The sequence below is a fragment of the Phyllopteryx taeniolatus genome, chromosome 20 (assembly GCF_024500385.1).
Source record: "Phyllopteryx taeniolatus isolate TA_2022b chromosome 20, UOR_Ptae_1.2, whole genome shotgun sequence".
Classification (NCBI taxonomy): Eukaryota; Metazoa; Chordata; class Actinopteri; order Syngnathiformes; family Syngnathidae; genus Phyllopteryx; species Phyllopteryx taeniolatus.
The window spans coordinates 5371376-5399306 of NC_084521.1; the positions used below are offsets into that span (position 1 = coordinate 5371376).

The 27931-nt window shown below is 42.0% G+C and overlaps 2 protein-coding genes across 7 annotated transcripts in view; one reads left to right on the forward strand and one right to left on the reverse strand.

The window, feature by feature from the left end:
- flt1 (fms related receptor tyrosine kinase 1) overlaps positions 1 to 12810 on the forward strand; it is a 29564-nt gene extending 16754 nt beyond the window's left edge. The window contains exons 11-29 of one of the 4 annotated variants that reach the window (XM_061757975.1): positions 1955 to 2078; positions 2165 to 2273; positions 3134 to 3436; positions 4865 to 5011; positions 5104 to 5235; positions 5308 to 5414; positions 6066 to 6201; positions 7141 to 7245; positions 7328 to 7441; positions 7995 to 8074; positions 8783 to 8855; positions 8956 to 9053; positions 9143 to 9265; positions 9420 to 9531; positions 10125 to 10224; positions 10304 to 10400; positions 10684 to 10778; positions 11565 to 11640; positions 11706 to 12810. In XM_061757975.1, the coding sequence (XP_061613959.1) occupies positions 1955 to 2078; positions 2165 to 2273; positions 3134 to 3436; positions 4865 to 5011; positions 5104 to 5235; positions 5308 to 5414; positions 6066 to 6201; positions 7141 to 7245; positions 7328 to 7441; positions 7995 to 8074; positions 8783 to 8855; positions 8956 to 9053; positions 9143 to 9265; positions 9420 to 9531; positions 10125 to 10224; positions 10304 to 10400; positions 10684 to 10778; positions 11565 to 11640; positions 11706 to 11909 (2335 nt within the window). In that variant the 3' untranslated portion in view covers positions 11910 to 12810. Of the gene's footprint in view, positions 1 to 1954; positions 2079 to 2164; positions 2274 to 3133; positions 3437 to 4864; positions 5012 to 5103; positions 5236 to 5307; positions 5415 to 6065; positions 6202 to 7140; positions 7246 to 7327; positions 7442 to 7994; positions 8075 to 8782; positions 8856 to 8955; positions 9054 to 9142; positions 9266 to 9419; positions 9532 to 10124; positions 10225 to 10303; positions 10410 to 10683; positions 10779 to 11564; positions 11641 to 11705 lie in introns of all 4 variants that reach the window. The other 3 variants (XM_061757974.1, XM_061757976.1, XM_061757977.1) reach the window with 3 other exon arrangements.
- A 44-nt stretch (positions 12811 to 12854) lies between these two features.
- Positions 12855 to 27855, reverse strand: pan3 (poly(A) specific ribonuclease subunit PAN3). 3 transcript variants are annotated; one of them, XM_061757980.1, is made up of 19 exons: positions 27661 to 27854; positions 27176 to 27519; positions 25495 to 25616; positions 24253 to 24325; positions 24113 to 24183; positions 23768 to 23912; positions 23479 to 23696; positions 22662 to 22766; positions 22525 to 22582; positions 22290 to 22451; positions 21479 to 21595; positions 20803 to 20904; positions 18772 to 18937; positions 17638 to 17725; positions 17430 to 17569; positions 17076 to 17205; positions 15574 to 15638; positions 15350 to 15488; positions 12855 to 14344 (listed from the first exon to the last, which is right to left on the reverse strand). In XM_061757980.1, exons 1-19 carry the CDS (start codon positions 27678 to 27680, stop codon positions 14204 to 14206), a joined length of 2406 nt encoding a protein of 801 aa, XP_061613964.1. In that variant the 5' UTR covers positions 27681 to 27854; the 3' UTR covers positions 12855 to 14203. The 3 variants fall into 3 exon arrangements, with proteins under 3 accessions (XP_061613964.1, XP_061613962.1, XP_061613963.1); XM_061757978.1 differs by having other exon boundaries at positions 24113 to 24325; positions 27661 to 27855; XM_061757979.1 differs by having other exon boundaries at positions 24113 to 24325; positions 27176 to 27584; positions 27661 to 27855.
- Positions 27856 to 27931: the final 76 nt, after the last annotated feature.

The window sequence follows — 27931 nt, forward strand, 5'->3', positions numbered from 1 at the left end:
TATTTAAAAAAAAAAACATTATAGTAATTTTATCAGAAAGAAAGTCAAAATTTTAAGAAGAAAATAGGAAAATATTGTGAGGGGAAAAGTATTAAAGAGGAATGACAAAGACAGGAAAAAATCATCATTTTTTACCAGCGAGACATTTTCAATATTTAAAAAATAAAAAGCTTTTACAATAGTATTTGGATATTATTACCATAAAAATATTATGAACAATGTCACAATATTGCAAGGATAATATTAAAAATTTGTGATGGAAAAAAAGTGATTTTTTTTTATTTTTTTTTGTACCCCGCCTTTCGCCCAAAGATAGCTGGGATTGGCTCCAGCACGCCCTCGACCCTCGTGAGGAGAAGCGCAACACAAAATTTTACACGAAAAAAAAATGTGAATGATGTTCCATAAAGGCACAAAACAATGTGGTGATAATATGGGAATAAACACATGTAGGAATGATACATAATATAATGTCATATAACTAAAAATATAATACAATATATATTTTTTTATTTATAATATTGGCACTTTTGTTTGTTTTTTAAAAATCTTTTTTTCCCAAGCATGTGGCCCTCACTGTCCTTCATTCACTTGACGTGTGTGTGTGTGTGTGTGTGTGTGTGTGTGTGTGTGTGTGTGTGCGTGCGTGCGTGTGTGTGTGTGTGCGTGCGTGTGTGTGTGTGTGTGTTTCCATGCGTGCATGTCCCTTCCTATGAGTTTCTCCCATTGTGATCCGCCCCTTGTATAAAGATGTTCTATGAGTAATATATGAAGCTAATATTTAATAATTTTATACAACTAACTTACATATGACCACAAATGACAATATTTGTATGACTCTGTCAAGACATATTTGTTTTTCAATTGTTTGTATCAGTTGTTGTTGTTGTTGTTTTTGCATTAAACTTTGCTTACATTTGTGTACTGTTGTTTTAAAAGTTGTGCTTTATTTTGGGCTGCAGACAGGAACAGTAAAGTGTAGTTAGTCAGTGAACACTCACACACACACACACTGAGTGGCTGTGGAGTGATTGTTGTGCGTCCACTCGTCTCTATGTGTGTGTCTAACAAACCTTTATCTCCACATCTAACACTTATTTTTCCATTTGGAGCGAGAGTACGTCTTCCTGCGATGCATTTGTGTGTGTGTGTGTGTGTGCGGGCGTGTGCATGCGCGTGTGTGTGTGTCATGCACAGGGTGGGGCGCACACAATGTACACCCCGAGAGGAAGAGCAATCAGGGAAAAATATGAGGGGCCGTTAGGGACATTATTCAGGATTAGCTCTCACACTTACTATTCAAATGCTTTCACACACACACACACACACACAAACTACTTAAAGGCTCTCATAAACACAACTCAAACACTCTCATACACACAAGTCTTGCTCACGAAGACTCCTCAAACACTGTGAAAGCATTTGAATGACAAGTGTGAGCGCTAATCCTGGATAATGTCCCTAATGGCCCCTCATAGAAAAAGGCTGGAACACACCTCTGGGATATAAAAATAGATAGATAGATAGATGGATAGATGGATAGCTAGATAGATAGATAGATAGATAGATAGATAGATAGATAGATAGATAGATAGATAGATAGATAGATAGATAGATAGATAGATAGATAGATAGATAGATAGATAGATGGGTGGATGAGAAACGATGGATGCATGCCAAATGTATGTATGAATGAAGGGAACACGTGAAATGTATTGTATGTAAATCGTGTGTAGACGGAAGTGATGTAAAGAATGGCAGGAAGTGGATGATGACGTCGCGGAGGACGACAAGACACGTCCACATCCTCGCAAACACAACAACATAACTACTACATTGTGTCACAACACACACACACATATACAGTATATATAAATATACAGCGTGTACAGCTGCTGAATTGTGTCAACACAGCTGAGTGTCCTCCTCCTCCTCCTCGTCTTCCTCATTAAAGGTGTGCTGGTCCGACATCCTGGTCCGCGTGGACCCCTGCGAGCGAGGGGCTCCCCGCCGCGTCCACACACAACCCCATCCTGAGTGTGACCCACAGACAGGAAGTGCTTCAGGGCAAGACCAAGGTGGAACATCACACGCAGGCTTGATAACATAGTTGCCATCAGTGGTGTAATGAATGCGCCTGTGCAATGCGTGTGTTGTCCGTTAGACGGTAGGTGTTGTGACGGTGGCCCGGGCTCTGGTGTCCGGTGTGTTTCGTTGCGTGGCCTCCAACTCTGTGGGGACGGACCACCTGGACATCCGCTTCTACGTCACAGGTGACCGCACCGACAAAATATTTAAAAAAAAAGATAACTTTATCGCTTAATAATGCAGCATGGGCTCTCCATAGTGTGAAACAATGTATGTAACAAATATAAAGTATACGTGATAGATGGATGGATGGATGACAAACCATAAAATCACAGGCATGTTTGTGTGGTCACTTGTTGCTAGGCAGAATTTGTGGAGCGCACTCATTGGAAGAGGAAGTCAGACAGACGCACACTCAGAATTTTACTCCCGCAGCATCCATACGGATGAAGATGAAACACTTACCCTGAATTAAATATAAAATAAAGTGTCTTGTGACAGGTTTAAGCATTTGGCTCAGCTGACCCAGAATCAGTTTATTGTGTTGCTATTCCCTGCGGTCATTGTAATTACACTGTTAGCTTGTGTGCGTGTGTGTGTGAGAGAGAGCGAAACAGGAACCCGTGGACTCTTATCATTGCACCTCACCACCACCCCTCAACTCACCCCCACCCCCACCCCCGCCCCCGTCCCGTCCCGTCCCGTCCCGCACGCCGCACTTCCTTGGACTGGCAGCTCGGCTTTATTTCGGGAGGCCTCGGGGTGTTCGGGAAAGATAAACACTATCTGCCGTCAGGAAACTCTCGAGTCGTTTCCACGGGAAGTTTCAAAGGGCTAAAGTAAATAGAAAGACCTTTTCTCGCCGTCTTCGCGTTGTCCACAATAGCCGTGGCGACATCAAAGGTCGTCCAAAATGGCGGCCAGCTCGGCTCCTTAATACGACATGTGACCATGACGTCACATGTACTTCCGGGTGGCTTTCTCCGACGGCACGAGTAAACAAACCCTACTTTGCCATTTGCGATGCGTTTTGGAATCTCCTCAGATGTTCCGGGAGGCTTCGCCGTGAGCCAGGATGAAGAACCGAGAGAAGGCGGAAACCTGCGCCTCACCTGCAGCGCCAACAAGCACCTGTACTCCGCCCTGTTGTGGCGCCGCCTGCACCCCGCCGGCGGCGGGGGCGCGGGCACCACCCTGCGCGGGTACCCCTCCACGGGAGAGTTCTCGCGCTCTCTGCGGCTGTCGCTGAGCAACCTGAGCGCCCGGGACTCGGGCGCCTACCTGTGCTCCGCCCTCCACCGCCTCACCGGGCGGGAGGCCCACCTGGTGGCGCGGGTGAGGGTCTCAGGTGAGTCACTTTCGGATTTTCATCATCATCCTCATTGTCGGAAATGCTTCACATTGTTTGAGCTGTCGGGGCTTTCGACGGCGCGCTCCTCAATTGAAAAACGGTTTGGTTCCTTGGATCCCTTCAAAAGCTCCCGACAGTTACTAGCTTGGAGTGCTGTAATTATCCCATGAGCTGTACCTTGAGGAACCAAAATGGCCTCCTTTGCACTGCCTTATTTCTGGACATCCTGATGTCTTTGTGCGCGCATGTCACAAACAAACAAACAGCCACTCTCACGGCGTTGCGGCTGTTTGGGAATCGGGTCCCCTCGGCTTCCTGAGGCCCCACCCCGCCTTTGCTCGGCACCTCTTTCACGTGGGAATGGGCTCTCGTCTGGAGGAAGAGCACACAATGGCACTTCCCACATTGCCACATTTACAGGCCCCTGAGCCGGGCCGCGGGAACAATCGGCCAATCAGACACTGTCAGGCCCCGGGCCCCCGCACGGACAATCATCGATTGTTGTCCGGGAGGAAGATCGGGGAAACAACAATCAGTCGTCTCACTTAAGTGACTTTGCTTCATGTCTGCGGACCACCGCTCGCTGTAACAATCAGCGCCCGACACGTCCACTTCCTCGCTTCGGGAGTCACTACACACACACTGGGTGACCAAGTGAGCGCAAAAAAAAAACAAAAAAAAAAACGTGTCCATTTCCTTAAATCTAAAGTAAGAAAAAACTCCTAAGTGTCTTTCGGAGTGAGTAAGGTTGAAATCAGATGCGGGCCGCTGAAGTCAATACAAGTGTGACACAGTGACTGAAATAGTTTTCTTCTAGGTGCGTTTGTTGTTCCCATACAATACGTCCTTCATGACTTCACAATATACTGCAGTGTACATACAATTCAAGGTGTTATCAAGTGCAGTACAGGCGCACATCTATTAGTAGGAAAAGGAACTGCGATGTCTATCTCTACTCCCTAGGGTTAGGCACAACATGTTAGGGGAATTGAATTCAAAAGTGATACTAAGCATGTATGTATTTATAGTGTGCGTATGTGCGTATTCACGACCTGGCTGCACTGCCGCCTAGTGGGCAGAAAAATGTGAAATTGCACGTCGGAAAGCTCAAGAACACTGTTAAAATGCCCATCTCGGTAACACGAGAAAAAAGTAAGCCCACAAGCTAGCAAAAATGAGGAAAAAACCAAATGTGTTTGGAGAGCTTTTTCGAAAAGGGAAACATCACTTGGTGATGGAGACAAAGAAAAACTGCCTCCAAGGAAGAACCCTCGAACAGAACCCAGGGATGGGGTTTGGGTTAGAATTCAGGTTATTCTTTGGGTTAGGGTTAAGGAAAGTGTGTCAGGATTCGGTTTACACATATACGCTACTCTCTACTCGTCAGACATCTACGTAAGTCTGACTTTGTGTTTTTCTGTCCAGCTTTGGAGCCTCCGGTGCTGCTGAACAATTTGACAGATTGTACGGTGAACGTCAGCAGCTCGGTGACCCTGCACTGTCCCACCGAGGGCGTCCCGCCTCCGACTGTCACGTGGTACAAGAACCAACATGCTCTGTCAGCAGGATCTGGTAAAAAAAAAAAAAAAAAATTTTTTTTAAATAAATCACCATCTGATGCGAAACCAAGTTATTTTTCTTCACGTTGATGACATCAATCACAGGTATTGTCATGTCACCAAAGGAGGGCTCCCTCCATATCGACCGCATCACTGTGGAGGACCAGGGCTTGTACACATGCCAGGCCACCAACCAGAGGGGGTCCGCAGAGAGCTCTGCCTACATTTGGGTCAACGGTACGTATGCAATATTTTCTATTGAATACAGATCGGTTTGCTGCGGTTGCAAAATGAATGCTTTTGAATCAGATGCGTCGGAAAACCCGTCCATGGAGATTCCTACTCTGGCGTGCACGTGCGTGGTGGCGACTTTCCTCTGGCTTCTCCTAACGCTCCTGATCCGAAAATTACGACAGGTGAGGAGACAAGATCGAAGAAATATTACAATACTGGTGTGGTCTTACCCTGAGGTTCCCAAGCATTTTTGATGGACCAGCATAGCAACAAATGCGCTTGTTTCTGTTTACTGATCCGGTCCCATCTCGGGGTAATCTTCTTTTCTTCCAAAAACCTCCAAAGGCTTGTTTTTTGATGCGGGATGCTTAGGCCCCATGTGGCGAAGCAATTTTGACGGCTCCATTGCCTCATTTGCGAGACCGTCGTGACATATTACGCAAGAGCGGGTTTGGTGTGTGCGTGTCAACTCGGAATAAATTCGTACCTTAAGTAGGACTGCTGATATTGTCTTTTAAATACAGCTGGCTTTTTCTTCAAAGTTGTAGGCTCTTTTCCCTTTTCGAAGAAGCTCGCCTAACAAGTTTTTTGCTATCTTGCGGCCTCGCTATTTCCCGTATTAGATAACCGAGATGAGCACTTTTACAGAGGCACAGGTGGATGCACTTGATTTTCAAAATAAAACTACGTTAAGACACTGATGATGAACAAAATACTTTTTGTTCAGTCTTTGTTCACCAAATAGCCCGGTGGCGGGGGAGCCCTGGTGGAACCTAAGCCTTAACCCTCACCCAAACGCTACCCCATAAATGTGCGCAATCTACCTTGTGCAGGCCAACAGCTCCCGGTGCAAATCCGAGTACCTGTCAATCATCCTGGACTCTGGAGACGGCCCCATCGAGGAGCAGTGCGAGCGACTCCAGTATGATCCCTGCCGGTGGGAGTTCCCAAGAGAGCGTCTCAAATTAGGTACGTTATCAATTGAACGTGAAAAAATGTCCGATTTTTCTTGTTTTTTTCCCTCGAAGGATTCCGGGAATGTAAGCAGAGGATGTATTAAGATGGCATCAGCGATGCTCCGACTTTCTCATACCTCTTATCTAATGATCATTGGGAGGGACTCTTGTTCCATCAATCAGAGTGTATTGTCTTTGACTGGCTAATTAAGAGCACAGTGGCAAGGTGTTTACTGACACTAATCAGCCATGAGGGTGGTGTTCAGTCAAATGTTCTCCTGATGAGCTTCGAAGTCTTCTCTTATCAGACGCTCACTTCCAGGATGGGCGAGAATATGTATCATGTCCCACCCAGGCCGTGGAGCCTTTGGGAAAGTGGTGCAGGATTATGATTAAGGTTTAGGGCTGTGTTTATGGTTAGGGTTAAGGTTGGGTGAGAAGCTGAAAAGTTATCAGTCACTCACTTCCAGGAAGGCTGATTACAGTGTCGGCGGGCGGCAAATGGTTCAGCTAGTGTTGGAGAGAGACTGAAGCCGAGTGTGAGAGCGCGTACTTGCCTTTTCGGGCAATGTCAGTACAGTGCAACCCCAATTTCACCAATTTTGGATTGAACGGACAGAAAATAGTGTCCAAAAATACTTACGAAGACTGTTAGTTCCAGAATTGGCCGATATTGTTTACTGGTGCCGGGAAGACGTATTTCCGGCTAACAGACGTGTCTACGTGCCTGTGAATATTCGCATTCATCCAGGTCATTTCATTCTCAGGTCATTGTATCGATCGCGACTGGACTGTTGTCACCAAGTCAGGCTAGTCTGTCCTAAGTAAGCACTAACTTGTTGCACGTGAACTGATGAAACCTGCTCGGTTGAATGGTGAGCAAATGGCGCCCTGCGGGATGCACTTTGATGCAGACGCCGCCTAACAATAACCAGTATCATGTCCCACCCAGGCAAGAATTTAGGCCGTGGAGCCTTTGGGAAGGTGGTCCAGGCGTCGGCGTTTGGGATCGATAACGCTTCAAGCTGCAGGACGGTGGCTGTTAAAATGCTTAAAGGTACAAAACATGTCTTGTAGGTTTTTCCATGCAATTGTGTGTGCGAGTTCAACCCCGTTTATTTCCACCTTTCATCCGCCAGAGGGCGCCACAATCAGCGAGCACAAAGCCCTGATGACCGAACTGAAGATCCTCAACTACATCGGACACCATCTCAACGTCGTTAACCTGCTGGGGGCTTGCACCAAGCCGGGAGGTGTGTGGGTGAACTTGGTTACACACTGGATAAGGGTTAGATTTAGAGTTTGGGTTAGTTTTCAAATTTTGATTCGGGTTAGGGGTCCGATTTGGCTTTAAACTAAGGGTTAAGGTTAGGGTTAGGATTGGGATTAGGAATGGGACCATTGTTACGATTCAGATACTGGTTTGAATTCAAATTGGAATTAGGGTTAGGACTGTGGCTCGGTTGAGGTTGGATTTAAATTGGAGTAAATAGGGTTAAAGTTAGGGCTATGCTGGTGTTAGGATTGGGATCAGGGTTTCGATTCGGATCCTGGTTTGAGTTCAGATTGGGATTAGGGTTAGGATCATGGCTGGGGTTTGAAATTGGGGTTAAAATTCAGGTTGGGGTTAGGTTAAGATTCAGGGTTTGGTTGAGGTTAGGGTTAGGACTTGGCCTAAATTTGGGTGGGGATTCTGATTACATTCAGGACACAACCTGTTATTTGGATTAGGCTAATTGCAGTTGGGATTTGGATTAGGTTGGGAGTTCAGATGTGTCTATATATGTGTGTGTGTGTGCATCGCAGGGCCGCTGATGGTCATCGTGGAGTATTGTCGCCATGGAAACCTGTCCAGCTTCCTGAAGAGCAAACGAGAGGTGTTTGGGGTGAGTGCGAGCGAGTGTAATTGAATTGTCCAAGATGCTATCAGTCACATTTCTCACAATACAGAAAAGCTTCACACACACACACACACACACACACAACAAAAACATTGAACTTCTGCAATCTTGTTTTGACGTTGCGATGAAGACCTTATCTGCTCCGTGGGGCCCCACCTTTACTTCCTTATATCTCCTCTCACAACTAACCAAACTTAAATGTCAGTTACTCATGACAACAACAGAATGGCACCAGGTAGAGCGTAGACCTCCACCAAGGCCCAAATGTTTTTTTTTATTTATTGTGTAGTTGAAAACAAAATTGAAGCAGCAGTGTATTTGACTTGTTTTAATTTCATGTGCCAACATGTTATGGAATAGATTAGGGGGGTGGGGGTGTATATATATATATATGTGTGTGTGTGTGTGTAAATGTAAATTTACATTTTAATTTACAATTCATTACAACTTTAAAATCTGATGCAATTTTAGGATCGCTTTTAATTAGAATTTTTACATTTTGTCTTTTGAATTTTACCTATTTGCTCTAAATGTTTTTATTTTTTAATTTTAACTTAAATTCAATTTCATGTTATTTTTGCTTTGATTTTTAATTAGAATTGCAATATGATGTTTATTTTAAAATGGTATCTAATTTCAATGTAAAAAACATTTTTCAACTTTTTTAAATTTAGTTTCATTTTTATGCTCCAGGTGACCCAAAGAAAATCTGGAGAGAGGAGTTGTGACAGTCAGACAGTGATGCATGATGACAATAAGTCAGGAGGTGATTGGAGCCAGTAGTTACATTATTATTACTACTACGAGCAGTATGTTCTGTACATATATAAGAAGATTCCAAATATTTCTCTTTTAATTTCTGATAGGTGACATATCAGACTCAAGCACTCCGTTATTTCTGGAGGAGCTCATCTCCTTCAGCTTCCAGGTGGCGCGAGGAATGAACTTCCTGGCATCTCGCAAGGTCTAATTGTGGTCAACTTTAATACATAAAACACACGACAGTTGTTTTTTGTTTGTCTTTTGTTTTTTAAATGACTGTACCCTCTTTAGTGCATTCATCGAGACCTGGCGGCCCGTAATGTTTTGCTGTCCGACAACAAAGTGGTGAAGATCTGCGACTTTGGCCTGGCCAGGGACATCTACAAAGACCCCGACTATGTGCGAAAGGGAGACGTAAGTATTTTTGGACCGAATCCTACCCCTTTACAGCGGTAATAATAATCATTTATTTATCTATTCATATATATCTGATTAATATTACGTACAGTTCAATCTTATTTTTGCGTTTTGTTCATCCCAATGTTGCCGCGCTGCGATTGGCTGTCAGGCTCGCCTCCCTCTCAAGTGGATGTCTCCGGAGTCCATCTTCGACAAAGTGTTCACCACTCACAGTGACGTGTGGGCCTTCGGCGTCCTGCTGTGGGAGATCTTCTCTTTGGGTAAGACGAACGCTATCGGTGAAAATCTGTGAAAAACAGAGACTATTAAAAATAATGATAATAATAATAACATTCTTTTGATCATTTTACACTTCCAACACACTTTAAAAACATTCAAACTCATTTGAATACTCACACAAAACTCCAAGTATAAAATGTATAGAAAATATAATACATATTGTAGTGTCTGTATGTTAGATAAGTGACTTTAAGAACAAAAAACATTTTTTTTCACCAATCCAAAAAAAAAAATCACAATTTATTTGCATGAAATTTTAAAAACAATTCCCAAATGTACAAATTAATCCTGAAAATTGGCAACTTCTTTTTTCGGAAATATGTGTCTATTTTTGTCAGAAATATACAACTTTTTTCACCCACCCCCCCCCCAAAAAAAACAAAATTATTCTTACAAAATTCCAATTTTTGCCCTCAAATTTTCATTTTTTTTTATCATAATAGGGAACTTTTTATTTAGAAAATATGCAACTATTTTCCACCCCCAAAAATGTATTTACTCTCATAACACTTGATTTCCCCTCCTCCCCTTAAATTTATAACACTATTTTAAAAAACCCATGCGCGTACTCTAGGGGCGTCGCCGTATCCCGGCCAGCATATCGACGAGGAGTTTTGCCGCAGACTGAAGGCGGGAACCAGGATGAGAGCGCCCGAATACAGCACGCCCGACATGTGAGGTCGCCACGTGAAGTCGTTCTCGATTGATGCGGCTGGAGTTAACGTTGTTTTTGTACGTGCGCATGTCGTCCAGTTATAGGACCATGCTGGCCTGCTGGGAGGCCGAGCCCACCGAGAGACCCTCCTTCTCCGACCTGGTGGAGATCCTGGGAGACCTGCTTCAATCCATGGTGCAGCAAGTCAGTCCGAAACACTATTGAGGGCTTTTATTTTCATTTATATTGACAAAAAAAAAAATCTAATTTCTACTAATAGTAAGTGTAATTTTTGTAAATAAATAAATGTGGAAATACTGTAAAAAATGTGTTTGATAAGATTTTTTTTTTAAGTACCCTTAAAAAGGTAAATATTCTAATCATGTATTTTTTTTATACAAGAAAAAAAAAGGGTCACTGCAGCAAGCAGGTGGACCTCGTCTTGAGAAAAAAAAAAAAGTTTGATTTGCATTGCTAGGACGGGAAGGATTACATTCCCCTGGGATCTCGTGTGGAGTCCGGGAACGGCAGCAAGACCTTCCGAGAAAAGCCTCTTGCTGTCACTAACTTGAGGTAAATACTGTCCATGATTTTATTACAGTTTACCACACGTTTATTTCATTTCATTTTTTTGGTATTACTTTTAGCTTAGTTCCATTTTACTGCAGATATAGTACATTTTGGGGAAAAAGACATGACATACTTACTCTAAATTGCCCATAGGTGTGCATTTGTCTAAAAAAAATAAAAACTGTGGAACCTCGATAGAACAGACTAATAGCGGCCGGGGGGCTGGGGGTGGAATGTTCTTCCGATATGCTTGGTCATGGTGACATTGTTGACACACAGTACTCATCATAGGCGATTCGCTTTCATGAGCCATGAGGAATTAGTGTGCTTCCTAGTTCCAAGTCTGTTGCCAAAGGTGAATGGCTTGACAAAAAAAAGGTTACAGTACCAAAAATAGCACGTTCGATACTCTAAGGACAGTTTTCCTCAGTTAACACTGCCGCCATGCTGCTCCCTCTCGCTCGCTCTCTCTCTCTCTCTCTCTGCTTGCGCTCTACACACAACAATGCCCCACATTCAACATGGCTGCCAAATAGGCAAGGGAGGTACGTCTTTTAGAATTGGATCGTCATATTGTATATCTGTGACCCGGAAGCACGTCAGTCCCATTCTCTGCCTGCATTGCCAGTGAACAACAGCGGCCAATTCTGGAACTGAAAATAAATATATATAAATATATCTAAAATAGATATTTATTTTACAAATTTTCAAGTTAAAAAAAAAAAAAAATGTCGAAGTTCACAAGCTATCGTCGATAGCGAAAAATGACACGAGCGCGGTTGTGCACAGTTACATGCGTTCCGTGGTGGCCACGCTGGACACGTTTGAGGAGATTCCCTGTGAGGACGAGCATCATGGATCTGAGGTGAGGAAACACACACACACACACACATACATACATACATAATTAGCGACACGTGTGTGCTTCAGGAAGGTGACAGCGGCATGGTCCTACCGTCAGAGGAGCTGCAGCGTCTGTCGTGGAGGAACGACGCCGGGCGCAACCGGGCCTTCCCGTGCAAGGAAGCCCCACGTCTCCATGGCAACGGGTCGGGCACGTTCGCATCCCGGTGGGATTCGGACCGGGGTGGCTCCCCTCCTCCCAACTACAACTCGGTTTTCTTCTCCCATTAATATGAAAGTGTAACAATTCGAGCTTGTAGTTGTATTGGTACCTCATATTGTGCTGAAAGGGAGGAAATGCTCCTTTTATGCTGACGTTATATGCTGGATATGTGTATGTGAGTGAGTTTGTGTGTGTCACATACCTGTAAGTTCTCATGACAATTTAGTGGGAATTCATACAACTTGTTTCAAAAACACTAAAGAATATATATATTTTACCTTTTCAAAATGGCCAAAAATGTTTTGCATGTGAAAAAACTGATTATTTTTCTACTCATCACAGTGCAATTTTTGTTGTTGTCCTCCTTATTTTGACAGGTTTGACATTTTGAATTTAGTAGGAATTCATACAAAATGTTTAATTGACACCCTTTTTTAAAAATATTTTACTAATTACAGTGCAAAAACCCACTACGTATTCTCATGAGAATTTCTGAAGTCTACCAACTATTGTGCAATTGCTATTTTTCAAAATCTCCAATTTAGCCAAATTGACCCCCCACCCTCACAAAATGCCATTTTCTTACGAATCATACTGTCCAATTTTTGTTAAAAATCATACTAATTTTTACAGAAAAGCTTCCTGGAAAACATGGAAACGGCTGTGTGTGGTATTCAGGATTTAACACGTTTTCATGAAAATTGAGTTGGAATTTGTTCAAACATTTAACAAGTTTCATTAACAATTCATATAAAATACAGCAAATACAGTGCAATTTTGTACAAAATCTTCTAAATACTCTCAATCATTGAAAAGGACACGACTTGATCCCTTATCACAATGGACGTATGTTTGTACTAAAACATGTTAATGCTGTAATCTTTTAAAGAGATAACTAGTCATTAGTTTTGAATGTAACTTGATGTGTAGATTATTATTATTTTTTTTAATACTGTCCATTCCTCATACATTTACTCCCTTTTTAGTCTTTTTTTTTTATAAACAAAACAAGATTACTTTCGGTATTCTTTATTAAAATACTGCTGTACACACAAATATTGCAAAGTTTGAGACATTGGATCACGAGAGGGGCAAAAAACATACTAAGATGGTGTTTGTGGAGTGTGTGTAAGTGTGTGAGAGGGTGTGTGTGTGTGTGCGTGTGTGTGTGCATGCGTTGGGGGATTCTAAAGCACCACATTCACCAAATGTGTCTGTTTAGTACATTATCTAACACAGTCAGCACCACCACCCACCAAGTCGCCCACTTATTCCTTTCAGGGTCTGATCTATGATGTCATTATTTTTCTTGTGTGGGAGGGTAAGAGCAGTGTTCAGAATTGTGTTTTTGGTGTTTTTTGAAATACCGCAATAGAAGCACATAGGAGCGCCGTGAACAATCCTGACCAATGACGGCCGATCACATTCAATCATCAGGGGGGGTGGTGGGTGGCAGCGTGGATGGTTAGCCACCTTTTCCGTCATCCTTCGTCTCGTTCCCCGTCACCCTGCTGGCATTGGTCCACAGATAAGAAAGTTAGCCCTCCCGCTTCGGCAAAAACACACACCAAAAAGTGTTTTTGTTTAAAAAAAAAAAAAAAAAAAAAAAAAAAAGGGGCGGGCGACATTCCGTAAAGAGGCAGCTGCCAAACACAAGGGTGCTGGGGGTGGGCTTACAACCAAACGAACAGCTCGTCACCATAGCGTCCGTCAACCGGAAGCAAGGCCTCCTGCACCTCAACCCAGTGGTTTGTCCTTTCCTTGGGGTTGGGGTGGGGGTGTTCCATTTAAAAAGTCTCTAATAGGAAAAAAAGCTGGATTTCATGTAATAATTCCATCTTTGTGTGTGACTCTGTACACCCTGTAGGCCACTCATTCACACATAAAAAAATAACCCCAGCCAAAATTAAAATCTTAGTGCATCCTCCTCAGAAAGATACCACCCCCCCCCACACACACACACACACACGCACACACATACACAGCGGTAGACAGAAACGATAAAAGCAAGAACCAGGTGGTTTGCGTCAGTTTGTTCCCCCAAAATTACAAAAAAAAAAAAAAAAAAAAAAGAATAATTCATGATTCGCCGTTCCAAGCGTCTGTCACTTTCATCCTTTTTCCAGCTTGCGGGCTTTGTTTTGTTTTGTTTTTTTTTGTTTTTTTTAGGAAACACTAAAAAAAATACACTTTAGAGGGGAAACAAAAGCCTTCCCAGTGGACAGTGTATGCGACTGAGGCCTTCCCGGCAAAAATGCTGATGTTGAAATGTCTCCACGAGCTCGCCCATTGGCTCGTTCGGTCGGTGGATGGCCCGCCGTAGTGCAATAGTAGTGCGCCCGCCAGGCCAGTGGGGGCACCGCTACAAGGAACCGGATGCGGCCGCCTGCAGCTCCTGGAAGGTGCTGTCGAAGCAGCGCTTCAGGTCCGAGTAGGTCACCACTAGCACGCTTTTCTCGTCCCGTGACACCAGGCTGATCTTCTCCGGACCACCCGCGTCCAGCTTTTTTGGGGTGGTACAAAATATATATACATTTTTTAAAAGAAATAGTGACACACAGAAAAAAAGAAAGAAAAATACGATAAGACAAAAAATAAAATATTTTAAAAATTTTGAAATTTAAAATGTAGACTTTTTTTTATTGCTAGACGGAGATAAATAAAATAAACATGTCCTCAAATGAAAATAATTGTTGGTGATGACGAAAAGACATGAATATATAACAAAAATATATGAATTAATATTAAAAAATACATAGACTATTCTTTTCTTCTCAGGTCAAAAAACCGAGAAAGAAAAAAAAAACTAAAATATAAAATGCATAGAAATATTTTAAAAATATACGTAGACTACTTTTAGAGTCCTCAAGTAAAAGAAAATCTAAAAAAGACAATTATAACGGACTTAAAAATTAGTACAATTACAATTATAAAAACAGATTTTAAAATGAGTAAATTTTTTTATAATTAATGTGATGTTTAAGTAGAGATTTTTAAAATGAATATAAAAAAATAAGACGAGAGCCTATTTTAACGTGACCTAACAATGTGACATTTGACTATTTTTCCCAATTCTATTTCAATAAATGTCGATACGAAGAAACATGATATAAAATCTCTATAGACTAGAGACTATTTAAAAATGACAGAAACAAAAGTAACTATGTTACTTAAAAATAGTCTGTCTTCACACAAGATGAAAATTTAAGACCCAGACAGCAAAATAGACAGTTTTTAAATAACAAAAAATTTCTTTATGACTATTTTGAGACACTGTTGTACGTTTCTTTTTCAAGACAACAGGATATTTCTATATTTTCTTTATCATCAAGCTGAAGCAAGAGGGGGAAAAAAAAAAAGAGGAAGAATTGAGGTGCGAAAAGCACTTCCAGTTTGCTAAACTACTACAGTGGCAGTATCATTGTGTAACCTCACCTTGTGCTCACTGAAATGAAACATTATATTGATGGCGCGTTTGAGAGCGTTATTGCCCGTAAACTTAACTGACTTTGTTGAGACAGGAGACGATGTGGCTGAGGTCGATCCACGGCGTCCCGGCTTCGGTCACCTGGTGAAACAGGTGGTCCCGGAAAAGCTTGAGCAGGTAGCGGTCGCCCGTTTCCGACCACGTGGGGTCCTTCTGGAACCTGGAACTCACACGGGCACGCCGGTTTTTAACCGTTTACACCACAACAGTGCAAACGGAGCACGCAGATCCGGCGGCGGACTTACTCGGGCCTCTCGTTGATGGTGCCCAGTTTGGCTAGCAGGCGGAAGAGGCGGCCATTTTGCACCTCCTAAAAAACAGATGCATGCCTTAACCATCACCGAGGACAATAGGGCCAAGATAGGCTACCATGTTTGGCATGAAGATTTTAAATTTTATAAGTCATTGATCCTCGAGTGTGCCATTTTCTACCATTTGTGGTACGCGGACTCTTCTGGTGGGACGCTAAAGAATCACGTAATCAAATGCTCAAACTGTAACAGTGACTTACGTTTTTTTTTTTTTCCTAATCCAGTACTGTTCAGTTGTAATTAACTTGTAAGTACAATACATTCACATTTAAGTTTAGGTAAATGTTTTATATAAACTTAATATGGAAAAACATTTTAATTGAACCATTACTTAAGGGTAGCTATTTTCTTCCTATATTTAAGCACAGGGTTAAACTGCTAAATGTTACAGCAGCTTGCAACAATAAATACAGCTTTACACTTCATAGTAATAAAACTATTTTTTGAGGTGGTATTTGGTGTAAAATGTTTGAGAACTACTGTTTTAAAGTAAAACCTCAAAATTTTTCTTTAAAACTAATTTCAGTACAGTTCTTATACCAAATTCTACTAAATTCTCTCTGGAAAAAAGGTCGTAGATGATTAAAAGTGTTGTCTTGTTGTTCTTTAGGTTTTATACACAACTCGGTGATTGGACTTGTAATTGAGGAATTTTGTAAGAAATTTTACTGACAAAATATGTGAGAAACCAGAACTATTTTTTTAAATGTGTTCAGGAGTGAAGTTTAGCAATTATTTTGATAAGATTCCTTAATTAAAAAAAAAAAATTATTATTCATCAATTAAAGCTCCAAAAAGAGTCCAGTTTCTACTAATTATGGCGACACTTTTGGAACAAATCCTATTAAATTCTTTTGAGAAAAAGCTTTTAGAAGATTGAAGAAAACTAATACACACAACAAAATTAGGTGATTGGACATAATTTGGTCAGGGGTGAGATTTAGTGTTATTTTCATTAGCATTCTTAATTAAAACATCTTTAGATGATATAAAAGGGATTTTACATCTTTGTGATCTACCCCTTTGATATATTTGGCCTTTTTTATAATACAGTATGTTGGATTTTTACTTTCATAGCATTTGTTACTTAAAAAAAAAACCATTTTGAGTAGGTAACCCTCAATTTCTTTTTTATTTTCTACCAATTACAGGGCAAAATTATACCAATTCTTTTGAGCACAGGCTTTAGAAGTTTTAAAAACGATTTTTTAGAAGGCATAAGAATCAACAACAATGAAGGAGAATGAGGGTCTCCTGTATTTTCCTAGCAGCCAAGAGATACATTTTATCTGAGGGGACAATGAGGTCAGGAAGAAAATGAGCACTGCAGCGAGGCAGAGACTGGGGAGTGTAATATACTGCAGCGTCTATGGGAACTTTACTCGGGTTTACTCACTGGACGCCATGCGTGTTTCCACACACCAAGGGTAGATTACCTTGGCCAGGTCCTCCTCGATGACGTCGTTCCGCATTTGCGATGCGTCCAGTTGCGTGTAAAATCGGGCTCCGATCATCGGCATGATGTCGTTGACGCTGCGGAGGCGGGACTGTTCAGTCAGCAGATATCTGGAAGCATGGAAAGAAGCAAATTTACATCATGCTTAACAGTCAAAATTGGACTTGGAGACGTTTATGTTCGATTTTTCGTTGGGGTACAGGGGTGTACCGAGTACCCACACCTGAACATTGAGTAAGGGAGAGGAAGTACTTAGTGCTATGGCAACACATCAGGTTTTGGCGTACCGTTACAACCAGACAGCAAACACCCTAATTTCCGCCCCTTTTCTTACAGTATAAGGTTCTTGAGGTCTGACGAGTAGTTGATGGACACCAGCTCCATGGCCTTCTGCAGGTTCTCCCTCTGGATGCCGGCCAGAGAGTTGCACGCCAGCGCCAGTACTACTTTGCCCAGCGACACCAGGTCAGCTTGCTGAAAACAAAAAAGCGGACTTTAAATCCCTGGTAACGGTGACGCGGGGCTCCGGTCGCGGTGACCACCTGGTATTGCGGCATCAGGGCCAGATGGTTGGTCTGACTGTTGTCGAACGTTAAGACGTCGAATACGCCGACACAGTTAACACGTAACCTGCACATACAGAAAACCAGTAGTTTGTATCGGTAAGTGTGGATGCTCTAATGTAAACTACTATATGGTTACATAAAGGAAACTAAGCGCGTGGGACTTCCAATTTTAACCATTACTCAATGCTCTATTGTGAGGAACTTGCATTAAGCAAGTTCACTCTCTTTCAACTAATTTCAGAGCAGTTTTTGCACCAAATCTTACTAAATGTTCTCAAAAAGTCAGGAGATGATCACAAATGGCTGTTGTTTAAGTTTTATACATAAGACTATAGTGAGAAATTGTACAAAAGAGTTGCACACGTGCAAGTAACCAGACTTTTTACACACTTTGGATTTATATGTATTTGTTGTTTTTAGCGCTCAGATTTAGCATGTATTGTGCGCGCTAACATTTCTTAATTAAAAAGTCACATTTCTACTAATTATAGGGAATTTTTTGTACAAAAGCCTACAAAATTTCCTCACAAAAAAAATTTAATACACACCCCTTTTGACCATATATTTTCAACTGTCTATTCAGGATCACAGCTAATTGTTTTAATTTGGATTTTTTTTTTTTTTTTTTTTATGTATCTCTCAAAAACATGTATTCATTACTGATTGTTATTTTTGTTTCTTTGGAACACCAAAATTGTAAACATGACCAGCTGCATGTTTAGCTTTTTGAAAAAATATTAATAATAATAAAAAAGAACAATTAATATAAAAATACATTATTACTTTGTTAAATTTTCTTTAAATGTAAAAGTGGGTCAATTTGACCTGTAACATAAGAGGGTTATGGCCACTTTTGAACACATGTAAGACTTCTCCTTGAGTAAAAATGACAACTAAGACTGGGCTCAATATTATCACAATACTGTTGATTCTTTTGAAATTTGCAATCATTGTTTGGCTGATACCGCTTATCCAGAATGTTTTTTTTTTTTTTGAGGTGGTGTGGGGTGGTTTAAGCATAATCGGATAAGGCATACGACAATATTTTCCAGTTGGAATGTTCAGGTGTACCTAATGTTGTAGCTTGTGTTTATGCAGCACAGGACAAACCTGGTCTTGCCCGTGATGAGGATCTTGCTGGGCTCCATGACGCGGCACGCCAGGCCCGCCGTGTGGATGGTGCGCAGGGCCGAGCTGAGCTGGACAATGTAGGCCCAGATGAGCGACTCGGGCAGCAAGCCGGCGTGCTGCCGCGGCGGGGGAGGCTCGTGTTGTCCTGCACATACACACACACTTTTTTTTTTTAATCACGCAAACTGACAACTACCTTATCTTGTCACCGAGAGCTTTTGCACTCACTATTGATTGTAATTTAGAGTTTGGCTTCTAAAAAGCACTGAGAGAGAACATGACAATTGCATGTAAACAATAATAACTACAAATGGGCGAGTACCAATACACTATCAGAATCAGGTCAATACCTGCCTTATTTCAAGGTATCAGGTACTAGTTATGGCTGCCAATCCCAGTCACCAATACTTGAGGCAAAAAAAAATTTAAGTCATCCTTGCCAGTAGTTGGACATATTGGCGAGTCAGAAATAAGAAGGAAAGAAACGTATCGTCACAATTAGTTTGCAATTGTATCAAGTGTAATTTTGTGTATTAAAAGGACTAGGGATATCGATACTCTGCAATGGTGAATACTCATGAGTCAATACTCGTAAATGAAAAACATGGTATTCCTAATAAAAACTGTCAAATTACACTTCACATGAAACCCTACTAAGCATAAGCAATACAGGAAATACATTTATAGGTTTGATGTACAGTGTTCAGCTTAATTTAAGCAAGCAGATGCTAACAAAAATACCACACACCCGAAGCATAATGCTTATGACAGGTAGAAAAATTACCCAAGAGGCTTGCAAACAACCGGCATATTTTTTGTTTTAAAACATAGTCAAATGTAGAGTATCTTTATTTTATTTTTATGATATGGTTTAATGCAATTTTAGCAAGCGGATGCTAACTTAAATGCTAATGTCTAACACTGGCTAGCATAATGGCTCGGGAACAGCACAAACATGACCCAAGAAACTTGCCAACTTTTCACTCTCCATTAACTGTCTTCCAAGGTACAATAATTTTTACTTATTTTGGTTTTACGATACAGTACGCAACGTATTTTTAGCAAGCTTATGATACCATAAATGGCTAACATTGGCTAGCATAATGGTTTACAAAAAGGCACAAAAATGTCCAGAGAAGCTCACCAACAAGGTAATATTTCACCCTCCGTCTTCAAAGTTTGAGTAGTTTTACTTTATTTTAGTTTTATAGGGCAGTGTTAATTATATTTTAGCAAGTAAATGCTAACGTAAACTGCATAATGGCCTAATAATGGCACACAAATGACCAGAAAAGCTAATTAACAAGAAAACTTTTCACTGTCCATCACCTGACTTCAACGGTAGCGTAATTTTACTTTATTTATTACACTGTGTACAACTCAATTTTAGCATGCTCTTTACATAAACAGCACTTAGTCGAAAGCTGCATAATGACTTATGACTCGGGAAAAAGAATTTAATCGACTGAAACTCAGCTACGTCGACTTCAACAATAGGTTGACACATTTCTGGCTCAAAGCTCCACCTGGACCAAAAAAAAAAAAAAAAAAGGTGAAAATGACCAGAGCAGCAGTACATCATTCACTTTCCAGTGCCAGTTTTCCAAGGTAGAGTAGTTTTACTTCATTGAAGTTTGACACGCTCGCAAAAAGCGGTGAGTTTTCTGGCATGTTGTTGTTTGCCTGCACGCCAGACATTGCCCAGTTCCTGTTGATGAGGCCCACAAACAGCACCGGCCTTAAGATCACTTTCAGCCACAATTTCCTCCTTAGTTCCATGTCTCGCTTGCATTACCATCAATAAATGAATAAATAAAAAAATAGAATGGATCCCTAACTTTGTGTGCTCCCCACTGCCTTCTACATCAAATAATATCCACACCTTAATTGGATTTAAGTGCCTAAGCGGGTGACCTAATTAGCACCTGTTAGTGGGTCACCAAAACAAAGTGCGTCAAGAAAAAGAAAAAAAAAAAAGGGAAGAAACTATTTGGAGAAAGAGCCACTCACCCCATTTCCGCTTGGTGAAATATGAGTCGGCCGCTGGGTCGCTGAAGTGTCGGCTGAACATGGTTTCTGCACCCGCGTGGAAGTCATAAGAGAACACCAAGGCTGAGGGGGCAGAGAAAATACAAATTTAAATAAATATAATTTACTGTAAACATGAACAAAAAACAAAACATTCCTGTTATGTTAATTTTTTTGGAGTACACCAAAAATGTTTATGGGTCAATGTGACATGCAGCATGTCTGACTATCAAAAATTTTGAAAACAAATCTCAGAAAAAAAAATCATTTGAGTTCTCTCAAGGTGAGCTGGAGCCTAGGCCCCGCGGCTCTATAAGCGGTGTGGAAAACGGATGGATGGATGTTTATTTATTATTTAGTTTTTAAATATTTTTTTCCTTTACATTAAATTATATGTTAAATATATGGACAGCAATATCAAATATATACAGGTTTTTGTTTTTTTTCAAATATACACTAACTCCCATTATATTTCATCTTTTTTTTCAATTTTCATCAAAAATACATTTTATGAAAAAAAAAATTATCAATTGAGTGAGGGATTCATGTAGTTGCACTAAATATTGATTCAATAGTAATGGAGTTGCATACACTTTAGTTTTGTGGTACAGTGTTCCATTTGATTTGCGGAGGTTGGGTGAAATTTACATTGACTCACAGTGGTCTCCAAAGGCCTTTGTGGTGAAGACCTCTCTCAGGGTGACCGAATTGGAGTGCTGAATCTTCTTCCACATGTCCACCAGCATCATGCACTTGGTGTTGACGAGGCGGAAGCCTGAACGATGAAACATGAAATGAACCAAACACATTAAGGGCTGCTGCTATCGAATATTTTTCTAATCGAGTATTCTACCGATTATCCCAGCCATTAATCGAACAATCAGATAAAAATAGATTCTGTACTATTTAACACAATAACATGTGCCTGTGAGGTAGAGGTGTTAATTTTGTGCACTTGGAGTCACCGTACTCTTGTTCCACTGTAGTATCTGTGACTTTGAGTGTGGATGGCTTTAAACGGCGGGTCACATTTATAACTAGCAACAGTAGGCTATATTAAATTAGCTAACATTGATGTGTGTTACCCGCGACCCTAGTGAGGAGAAGCGTCTCAGAAAATGGATGGATGGATGATGTGTTACCAAGTGTTGGTAATCTTAGATCTGCCTTTGTGATACACATTGCACTTTATCTTCCTTGTTAAATGTGAAATGATCCCAAACTTTGGACATTCTTCTACACTCTTTTCTCTTGGCTCGCTGCCATCGCGCCAACTTGTTTCTACACAAAGTGGTGAGTGCGACATTGGTAACATTAGTCCATGTAGAAAAATTATCCTTGCGAAGCTTCGAGGCAGAGATTTTGCTTTGACATTTTTTTATAATTGAATAATTCGAGTTACTCAATTAATTGTTGCAGCCCTAAAATGCATACAGGATCAAGTTGGTGTCACTAAGATGTGTGGTTACCGTGTATCCTCCTCAGGCAGTAGGGCAGGTCATCCTTGCTGTTGACCGCCTTGTAGCAGGACGTGATGTAGCTGAAGTTGCTGGTCTTCTGCATGCGGTTGGGTGGGGGCAGGGCCTCCAGGGGGAACAAGCTATGGTAGCTGTCCACCTCGGACGGTACGTCTGCACAAGACAGGAGACCATTATTGACTTTCATCGTTTATTTGTTGTCGCGGGTAGGTTTCGGAAGCTCTACCTGCGTTTTCCGAGTGGTCGATCTGAGCCATGGTGATCAGGTGTCGGTTTATTAATTCCTGAAGCGTGACGGCAGATGTTAGCGGCAGGTCCCAAGCGACGTTTGTGGGATAGCAAAAAGAGGTGGTGGGGAAATACCTGTCGGAGTTCATCGGCCATAAAGAAGGACGGGGCGTTGGCTTTGGGCTGCATGTAGGCCACGTGGGGCGCAGTGGGGGGGTAGATATGGTAGGTTGGAAACACCTGCAGTGAAACCAGAAACACAGCTTCCTATTTATCGAGAAATGAAAACTTAGTACGCGAAGCATTCTCCAACTGAACGCTAGAGTCTGCACAAACACGGATCACAGAAGTGTTATTAAAAAAAAATTATTTTAAAAAAGTACAACACTTCGAGAATCACTACAATACTATATAACAATCGGAGTACAGACAAATGTTCTGGAAAAACATGGCTCAAAAGTCAAACCAACTTAGTTCAAACCAGTCGCACTTGCAACAAGATTTTGGCAAATCTCGCCAGACTGCAGCTCAGCGAGGAAATGCGAGATGATTGCCATAGAACAGGAAGTGGAACTTACTGCGACATTGGAAAGTGTCTGGCAGCCCAGTACAATCGGAGTAATTCTTTCTTGTATGTGAATTATATAAATTCACATACCAAGACGAGGTCCAGGAGTTTTGCCCACAGTTTTATTATGCAGTAACTTAATTTTAGCTAGCAAATGCTAACATAGTTACCACACAGACGAAAGTATCATGGTTTTTGACTGCCATGAAATTGCCCCAAATTTGCCAACAAGCACTTTTTTTTTTTTTTTTTTAAACTCCCCATTACCTTCAATGGTAACTTTGCTTTATTTTAGTGTTATTATGCAGTTTTTATTTTCATTTCAGCAAGCAGATTTCAAAGGCATATTAGCTTTATTTGATATCCAATTATATGTGCACGTACCATCCCGGCCATCGGCACAGGGGTATTGTCCGTATAAAAGTAGGTGGTACCCCCGACAGTCTCTTTCTGGATGATGTGACCGCCCGGGTCGGCCGCCGTGGTGGGCACCATGTAGTTGACCGGGTTCGGGGTGTGGCTGCGGCGGCGCGGGGCGGGCGAAGTGTGCGGCGTAATTTTTGGCGAATGCAGGGGAGACGAGCCCGCCGATAAAGACATGCCTGAAATCAGACAATTCGAGGGAGTTTGGAGCAGTTCACAAAAAAAGGGGCACTAAAAAAGGAGACTGCACCTGGAGCCAAAGCGGCGGCTGTGGAGCTGCTGAGGACCGGGTGGGCAAAGAGAGGCGAGGGGAAGGCCTGGACAGAAGACGGAGCCATGGTGGCCATTCTTGGAGCTCCTTTAGGGATGAACTCGCTTGCTGTCGGATTGGGCGCCTGAAAGAAAGAGGTGGTTATATACGAAATCCACCTTATACAAGTGGGTCCATGGTTCACCTTGTTCCCGAAATACAAGGTTACAAGCGGTGCACAATTGACTACAATGAACCTCTGTTCATGGCGGGGATATGTTCCACATCTCCATCGCAAACCAAGGACTCCTATAGTTTAGTTTTTTGGGGGGGTTTTTTGCTCACCTTCCTCCGTTGAGAAATGCCGAGAGCACCAAAATCGCTAAACAGCGACGACGATGGGGAGTTGACTGGATCTACATGGAGAGAAAAAAGAAGGGTTTGCAAAGCTATTTTACTGAGAATTGGGGCAGCATTGGTCTTACCATGAGTGCTGTGGCTGAAATTCTTGGCACCGTCGTTGAGGAGACTCGGAGAGCTGCTGCTGGTAGTAATTCGCTAGAAAGAGAGCGAGAGAGAGGAAGGCATTCAAAACACAAAGAAGGAAGCTACTGGATGTGCATTTATGTTGTATTTTGTATTTATTCATATTGTGGCTCCAGGAAACGTTGTGCCCCAATTTAACCGATATAAAATGTCATAAAAGTTGGAGTTAAAATTATTTCAGTCGCGCGTGACGTCAGCTCAGTGAGCATCTGAATGGTCACCTCCACGTGCTTGTTTTTTTCTTTGGCTTTTTTGTGTGACGCATGCAACCACAGAAAAGTACCAGTTAGAGCTGGCTGCTTCTTTGGCTTTTTGTTTGAGTGTGTGTTGTGTGATGTCACCACAGAAGCTTCTCAGTGATAGGAAAGAGATAAAGCACAATAACCACAGAGAAGGACATGGAACTAATTGTTACATACAAACCTAAATTATCATTTAATTGTAAAAAAGTGTGATTTCATTTTTCTTTGGGTTTTTGCTACTTATTTGGCGTTTTTTGTGAACCACAGAACAGTACCAGTGATGGCAAAGAGGAAAATTAAGAAAAGACATAAAATATCATAAAAATACACAGACTGGAAGAGTCACAGAAAAGCATGGAAGTCAGTGGAAATGTAGTGGTCTATTCATGGATCAAACACCTGTTGTGATTTTTTTTAAATTCAACTCCTTGTTAAAGGACAGGAAGTTGTACAAAAAGCACTGAAAAACTGAATAGTTTGACATGCACTCACTCAAGTTTAGCAAAGGGCTAACAAATTTCACCTGTAATGTTTATTAGTGCGGTTTAGGATAATCCTGAAATTTCACCTGGGAGTCCAATATCCCTAACGTTTTGTGAGTAGCAAATGTATGTTTTCAAAAAATGCACGCATCTACACATCACTGACTATTTTTACAGGTTGCGAAGCGGCGACAAATATGCCAGCTTACTCACACTTCCAGTGCATTGTGTTCAAAATCAAATCTTTAAGTCATCTATTTTTAAGGATAACATTGTAGGCTGAGTTTTAAATCATTTTTCAAATGTTTTGGGATCAGTTAGGAGACTATCAAGGGTTTAAACTAGTAATATAGGCATTTATTATCATTTTGGGGGGAAGAGTGCCCGCTATTACAAATTTAAGCATCAGGGCTTGGTCACCAACCTCGCAGAATTTTAAATGTGTGTGTTACAGTACCTGCATCATGGAGTATTTGGAGTCTGCGGGACTTCCAAATCCATTCACCCCAATGAAGCTGCTGCTGAAGTAGGAGTTGGTGAGGTTGGCGTCATTCAGACTCGCTCCCTCCATGCCTGGAACTGCAGAGGACAGAGAACGCTTTGGTTGGGCAAATGGCTAACTCAATTTAACGTTGAACAAGGACGTAGGTGTATGCGTATCCACTGCTGACTGGCTGTCGGAAGTGGTCACTCAACGTCTCTTGATCGCACAATTCGAGTAGCGACGGAACTGCTGTCTTCCATGTTTCACTGCGTTTGCGTTAATCACCTTACCACAATACATCACTAATGCTGACGAAGAACACGTTTAGTAGTTTTAATTGCTACTTTTGAAATTTTTCGTAAGCGCAAATACATGCGTTGTAATAATTGAACAACATTTCCCCAATTTATAATAGACAAAACCCGCTCAAAAATGTCTAGGTAAGGCCATTTTTCAAATCCATAAGATCTTTATTATTGCTTTTTTTCTTCCAAATGTGATGTAAATTGGGCAATCCGCATGGACATTTTTGAGGCCCAGGGCTGGCCAGCTCTCTTGTGATGTTACTCTGGCCCGCCATTATGGCTCCTATTATCCGTCGTTTTTATCAACTACAAATGCCTCTCAACTGTGCTGTTTATTACTTCCTGTTCATTTAACAACTTATGGAGTGGTTATTCATTTTAGGGTCTTTTTAATGCATGTTTGAGTGCCAAATTAAACCCAACATCACCTGACCGCCATCTGCAAACTGTGTTTGGATCTTCATCATTATTTTGTAATTTTTTTTTGCAAACTCTGTTTGGATCGTCATCATTGTTTTGTAAATTTTTGTAAACTCGGGCCCTTGGATTTTTATAACTACCTTAAGTTCATCATTATCATGTGTTGTCTTGTTTCTGAGTTTAGCTAGCTTTAGAGTGGAGGAAGACGTTTAGAAAGTGTGAACGTTCCCTTGTGTGTGTAACCAATCACAGGGCTCGTTAGAATGTAAACAGCTCCAACAGTGCAAGCAACAGCAATGCTAAACCCCCACCGAACCAGCATCACTTCATTAATAAGCCATTAGAAAGCTTGCCGTTTCGTTTCGTTACGTGAAAAACAACAACAATTCCTTGTACTAGCGAAAATAGAGCAAAAAAAAACAAACAAACCCCAAAACACTGCCTCGTGGAGGGTTATGTTAGCCACTAGCAACGTTAGCAAGACAGCTACAATTCACAGACAATATCAACACGTCCTAGCTATTACACAACACCACACGAGATTCTATTAGTTTTTGTTTAATAATGTACCATATTTGACAGCCAATTGGTCTAGAAGTGACTGGCTTGAAGCTGGCTAGCGTTAAGTGCTTTTCCCCACTCACAGCTGTCATACTACCAGGCCTACTTCCCCTGCTACAGGCTATTAAAGCTTCATTTCCACGACAATAGTCACGTCAGTGTTAATAAGACACCCAGTGAGATTCACGGCACAGAGCTGACGATGCCGAATTGCATATGGCGGGTAAATGTACTGGAATTAGTTCGGGCGACGGGGAGGCCTCACTGAATCACCGGGCTAAATTTTTAATCGAGCCCGAGCAGTGTGCTCTTAAAGTCGGGTGGTTCCAAAAGTGAGGTCCCGGCTGTGAAGTAAAACCGTTACTCACTGGCTAGCAACGACCCGTCCAGAGAGGTCCCCGCAGGCCCCATGGCTTCACTCTTCTTGGGTATACCGGTTCCTCCTCCTCCGCCGGCGGGGCAGGAGGCCGCGGAACCGCCGAGGGAATACCCCGCTGGAGGTCCGCCACCCCCGGGCAAAGACAACGGGACGGGGCTCAGGCTAGCCATGGACGGATCCTCATGCAGAAACTGGCACTCCTCTCCATAGAAGCACGTTTTGTCTTTCGCGTAGTAACGGCAAAACTTCACCTTGACATTGGGTATCCCGACACCCCCGAGCGGAGCAGCTGAAGCTGGGAGTCCGCTGTTCATGGCACCGCCGCCGCCGTTGCTGCCGGAAGACACTCAAACATAGAGAGACGCACAGAGCTAGCGAGCTAGCCCAGCTCGGCTATCCTGCAAACAATTCCCCCCTAAAATTCACCTCAGCTGTGGCGTCGGGACCACTTCAAAAATGCGCTGCGGTACTCACGTCATCACGCTGGGGTGCATGTTTGGCTTCCGGACTCAGATCATCGCACGCGCGGAACAGCGATCGCGGGGGTCGCCATCCATGCAGACGCTCTTCTTTGCCAAAATAAAAAAAAACAGAAAGTGTAGCCTGTTGTTGTTTTTGTTCACTGTCAGGCTGCCAGCCCTGCTCTGCTTGGGAGCCGCTTTGCATTGTGGGTAAGCCCCTCTCCTAGTCTGCCTATGTACAGGACCTGCCGCAAGTGCAAGCTGCACACTGATGCGGTTGTACA

What these genes read in the sequence shown, in the direction of transcription:
- pan3 (XM_061757978.1), bottom strand. Translation starts at nt 27,680, where the DNA reads ATGCACCCCAGCGTGATGAC. An exon ending in CTCATCACGGGCAAGACCAG is followed by an intron (nt 17,726 to 18,771) that starts GTTTGTCCTGTG and finishes CTGTATGTGCAG; the next exon opens with GTTACGTGTTAACTGTGTCG. An exon ending in TCGTCTCCTGTCTCAACAAA is followed by an intron (nt 14,345 to 15,349) that starts GTCAGTTAAGTT and finishes ACCCCAAAAAAG; the next exon opens with CTGGACGCGGGTGGTCCGGA.